General features: G+C 26.8%; 1 protein-coding gene across 2 annotated transcripts; it reads left to right on the top strand.

Moving 5' to 3' along the window:
* Positions 1-299: 299 nt before the first annotated feature.
* Positions 300-5,491, top strand: NEET (2 iron, 2 sulfur cluster binding protein). 2 transcript variants are annotated; one of them, XM_039020539.2, is made up of 3 exons: positions 300-589; positions 824-956; positions 5,206-5,491. In XM_039020539.2, exons 1-2 carry the CDS (start codon positions 369-371, stop codon positions 921-923), a joined length of 321 nt encoding a protein of 106 aa, XP_038876467.1. In that variant the 5' UTR covers positions 300-368; the 3' UTR covers positions 924-956; positions 5,206-5,491. The 2 variants fall into 2 exon arrangements, with proteins under 2 accessions (XP_038876467.1, XP_090164597.1); XM_090308471.1 differs by lacking the exon at positions 5,206-5,491 and having other exon boundaries at positions 824-1,133.
* Positions 5,492-5,713: the final 222 nt, after the last annotated feature.

Consider the following 5,713-nt stretch of genomic DNA (forward strand, 5'->3'; position numbering starts at 1 on the left):
CTTTACCCATTTCCCTACAATTCCACATCAACTTAAATATTAAACCCCTCATTTTACTAATCTCAACAATAAATATATTTAAATAGGGAAAGTAGGGTTCGAGTTTCACACTCTGTATAAATCTCTCTAACCCATTGTAATTTAAAAAAAAAAAAAAAAAAAAAAAAATCCACGTGATGTAATTGAATTAGGGTAAGGAAAGGTAGGGTTGTTTTGTGAGTAAGGCGAAGGGAAAGACGTGTCAAATGGAGATCCACCTATTAGGCCGTGGTTTGAGTGCTACTTAAAAAGCGTATGCTCTCCACACGTTCATCACCCTCCATTTCAATACTTCACCACACAAACAAGACCTCACAAATTATTGCATAATGGCATCCATTGTAGCCATTTCTCTACCTTCTTCCTTATCAATAACAAGCCGTCCTCCTCATAGTAATTTCATCGGCAGCGGACGACGTAGTACGGTGGTTGTAAGGGCTCAAGGCAGTGGCGGCGAACCCATAAACCCTGCAATCAGGAAGACAGAAGACAAAGTGGTAGACTCTGTGCTCATTGCTGAACTTTCCAAGCCCCTCACTCCCTATTGCAGGTTATTTTCTTTTCTTCCTCACTATTTCTCTTTTATTCCTCGTTGTCTTCTCTTAGAGCAACCCTTAGGTGTAGCATATTGAATATTTCATACAATCAATCAAATTGTTTTTCATAAAAAAGAACAATGAATAAATAATCACAAGAAACTAAACTGGAAAGGCTTAAAAGATAAGGAAGTAAAGTGAAAGTTATTGCTAAAAAATGTATGTCTAATTAAAGCTGATTTGAGCAGATGTTGGAGGTCAGCCACATTTCCTCTATGTGATGGAAGCCATGTTAAGCACAACAAGGCAACTGGTGATAATGTTGGTCCTTTGCTTTTAAAGCAGTAAACATGGTCATATTTTCCCTGATGAGTTTTATAGGTACTTTCTAAGTTATTTTGAAATGGTTAAAATTAATTTTCGATATGGAGTAGTAACAATTTAATTGATATTTGGATATTTCATGTTACAAATTAATCATAAACTTTTAGATTTATAATAATTTAATCATTGAACTTTAATATACTATATATTAAAGTTTGTGACCTTTTCTTCATAGTTTAATGTTTGGTTATGTGTCACTTTATTGATCTTGTTGCATGAATTTTATACTATGCAAAATCTATAGTATCAAGTTTTGATATAATAATTAAATTGGTGTATCGTCCAAGATTGAGTCATTAATTTAATCAAACATTATATTTGTTTCTACTCTATTTTATCTAGAAAACTAAACAACAAAGTTGGATATTTTAATTAATTCAACTCCTACCCAATACTAATGGATACATTCTTCCAAATTTCAACTCCCTACAAGCTAAATCTCAAATCAAGATAACAATTAAACATTTGACCAAAACTAAAAACAACTCTATGAAAAATCATAGTCATGAAAACTATATTTTCTTTCTTTCAAGGCCAAGCCCACTTGGGTTTTGGGCTTATTTCTTCCTATTTATCACTTGGACTTTGAAAAAAATCTCAATTAAATATTGGGCTTTCTATCCAAATGGATTCAATTACTCGTGTTTAAACTTTCCTATATATATATATAGATATAGACTCTCTACAAAACTTATTTTTATACGTGTTTAAGTTTTAGATATTTTCATTTTGAGAATTTAATTTAAAAAATTTGGACAAAAATGTCATTTTCACGTTAACCGGTGCTACATTTATTGCTATTTTTACACACACACAAAAAAAAATCAATATTTTGCAAACATCCAAAGAAATTAACAAAACATATGTTAATTAGTGGGTTGGAAGGAGAATATACATTTATTATATATTATTACAGATTAACTCAATTGACTCAATTTTTTACATAAATAACAATATAAACTAATATATGAAATATACCAAGTATAAACCAATTTTTTACTGATTAACTCAATTAACTCAATTTTGGGGAATTAGTAATACATCAATATTACTTCAAAAGTCAATTTCAAGTATACTATTGATGTATCATTAGTATATACTTCTTAAAAATACGTTTATTCAAGTATATCTATAGATATCCACACCCATTCAAAATTCAACTTCAAATTTAACATTGTTGTATCAATAGTTTATCAACATTCATTTATAATGACAACCAACGGAATAAATTGAACTATTATAAATACATGATAATATACTAGAACGATAATAGTTTGAAATAAATAAATAATAATTCAAATGGAGTCCATGAGTAATAACAAATCCCTGAGCACTCACTTACTTATAAAATTAAGTACATGAATAGTAGTATATCAATTATATAATTGACATACTTTATATTTTGTATATCCCAAATATTAAGTCTATCAGATATATTATTAATAGCCATTATGATACACCAATAAGAATAATATGCTTAATGTGCTTCCAACTATTCCTTTATTTACTTGTTTTTGCATAAAATATGTAAAATGTCTAATGGTGATGGAATCTCCTTTTTTTTTTTCTTTTTTTTAGGGAAATTTGTGGTGAAATCTTATTATTTTCATCATTAGATGCTTAATGTTTGTTATTTTCTTTAATCATTATGGATTTCTTTTTCACTTTCCAAAGATTCTCTATATCCATTTGTGATATTAAAATACATCTTTTCTTTCTTTACATTATTTTAAAAAAAAATATATTCATTGGTACCACTCTCTTTGCATTCTTTATAATAATTTTGGTGTTGTGAAATATTATTGCTTAAGAATGTAGAGCATTGGTATCCTAATATAGAGAGTCAATTTTAGAAATCTAATTTATGGCTTTTTGGAGGTTTTATTTTTTTCTCTTGAAATCTACAATTTATGTAATCAATATATAAATTCTTTTTCATTATGATGATGGAGAGTTAAATTAGAGGGGAAAAAAAGGATAATAAGAAAATAATTTATATATAATTACTTTCGATAGGTCTTCCACAAGATTTTTTTTTCTTAATATTTCAATTTAGATAAGAGCTAGAGAAACTCAAATTAACAAAAAAAAATCGTGTAAAATGGTGTAATGTTATGTTAAAATTCAAATTTGTCTAATATAAACTGATTATTATTATTAGCAGTTGGATTTTAGGTATTTATTAAACTTTTCATCTTACGACAACAATGTTTTTTTTTTTTTCTTGAAAACCGTTTTCATGTATGGAAATTCAAGTCCTAATTTTGCTTAGGTATTAAATGGTAAATTTTATTTTTAAAAAATCCTTAATTACAAATTTCAGTAACAATTTTTTTTCTTACAAATTATTCGGAATTAAAGAAAAAAGATAGAAAAGGAATATATGATTCCAAAGAAGAAAGGCTAAAAGAAACGAACTTTTTTTTTTTTCCAAAAACAAAAATTAAGTAGGAAAAAAATTTAAGATTTATGAAGAGCAAAGGAATTGAAATCTAAACTCATGGAAAATAAAGAGACAAACGATTTTAAAAAGACAATTTTAATTTGGTTGGGTTATCAAAAATAAGCTGTCTCTGTTGACCATATATTAACTGCTTATTTAAAATGGTTTGGAAATGGAATTTAAAACACGAAAAATAAAGAGAAAATTATTTGAAAAGATAAAACTACTAAAAATATTTATAAAATATAACAAAATTTCAGAATTATGAATGATAGATGTTGATAGACACTGATAGATTTATCTAATAATGTCACTAATAGAAGTCTATCAATGTCTATCAGCGTCTATCATTAATAGTTCTAAAATTTTGCTATGTTTTATAAATATTTTGATTTTTTTTTTATATTTAAAAACAATCTTAAAAATAAACTTTTTTAAAAAAAGATATATATATAAGACAAAAATAATTTGAAAATATTTCAATCGTTGATAAGAACACAAGAAGTCTCTTGTAATGAAAATTATAGACATGTAACATGCAAAAGAAAAATCTGACCAAACAAATTGAAGAGTGATAATAAAATGAAAGCCATCATAGTTGAATATGTGACAAAAGAGCCAAGAGCATAAACCTATCATCAAGAGTATGGTATCATTTTCAATCAATCATATTCCACATTATTTTTCATACAATTATTATCCAAGAGCTAAGCTTATCTATAACTTTAAAATTCATATTGTTAATTAATGTAGTTGAATTGGATATGAAAATTTAAAATTCCAAACTTAAGGGAAAAGAAGTATATGTTAATTATTGTTAAATTATGTTCATGTTCGCATTATCGTCCTATGGATTGTACTCTTATATATATAGCCTATCTCCATTGTAGCACATTAACATTATTAATATTAAAGTTAACTATATTAAATTATAAGTATAATCTAAAATTTTTAATTAACTCTATGTTTAAAAGGACCTTCAACTTTTAAGTTTATGTCTAATAGGCTCCTTAACTTTAAAAATGGTTAATGTCTCTAAGGCCACGTTTTGTAACCATTTTTTATTTTTTTGTTTTTGTTTTTGAAAATTAAACCTATGGACACTACCTCCACCACTAAATTTCTTCCTTTGTTATCTACTTTTCACTAATGGCTTAAAAAACTAAGCCAAATTTTGAGAACTAACAAAAATAGCTTTCAAAAAGTTGTTTTTGTTTCTGGAGTTTGGCTAAGAATTAAACCATTGTAAAAAAAAATGCAAATCATTGTAACAAATGTAGATAATATAGGCTTAATTTTCAAAAACAAAAATAAAAAACTAAACGATTACCAAACGAGACCTAAATTTTCAATTTTATATCTAATAGTTCCATGACATATCTTACAATATATGGCATAGATAATTGAACATCTAACTTCGAGGTTTATAATACACAATGTCAATTGAGCTATGCTCATTTTGGTTTAAAAAATTAAGGGTTCGTTTGATAACTAGTTGATTATTTGTCAATAGTTTTGGAAAAACAGTATCTAATTGAGTTTTCTGTTTTTTTTTTTCCTTTCAAATTTAAAAAGGTTTTTAAAATTGTGAAGGAATTTTGAAAATAAAAAAAAAGTCACTTTAAAATAACAGAATTCGCTTTTAAGTAACATCCGTGAGCACCTGCTCGAGGGATTAAGACCCTTGTCTCCTCTAAATCTCGGGTTGATCCTTAGGATATACGAAAATTTTCTATTTTTGATTTTTACTACTTGCTAACACTTCCATTTTTTTTTCTAACTATGTTTATGTGGTGTGTATAGGATTGGTAATGGGTTGAGGCGGGGCGTGGCATGATTCTCCATTCCTATTCCAGATAGGGGATTTTACCTCATCCCCGCCATTTGAAGATGGAGACAAAAGCAAAAAATTTTCGTCGAGGAAACGGGTCTGAACCCATTTTCCATTTTCCCTTTATGTTTTTCCATAGTTAGCTCAATTATCTGTATCCTTTAGATTCGAAACTTATAAGATGCAATATTTATTCTTAAAACACTTTTGTATATAAAATTGAATGAAAAATACTAATCAAAATATTTTCTTGTTATACATTTCATTTCCAAATCAATTCAATTTTTTACTTTGATAAGAATATTTTATATACATATTTTTTAAAACTATTTCAAAATTCAAAGTTATAATGGTTGGAAAATATGTATAAAATTATTATTATTATTATTATTATTATTTCAAAATTAGGAAACCACAGCTCTCCATGAGTTGTGTGTGTATGTGTTTTTTTTTTTTTTTTTGAGGTCACAATCTTAATTC

This window comes from Benincasa hispida, chromosome 12 (assembly GCF_027475165.1).
Source record: "Benincasa hispida cultivar pf3 chromosome 12, pf3_genome.v1.1, whole genome shotgun sequence".
NCBI classification, from domain to species: Eukaryota; Viridiplantae; Streptophyta; class Magnoliopsida; order Cucurbitales; family Cucurbitaceae; genus Benincasa; species Benincasa hispida.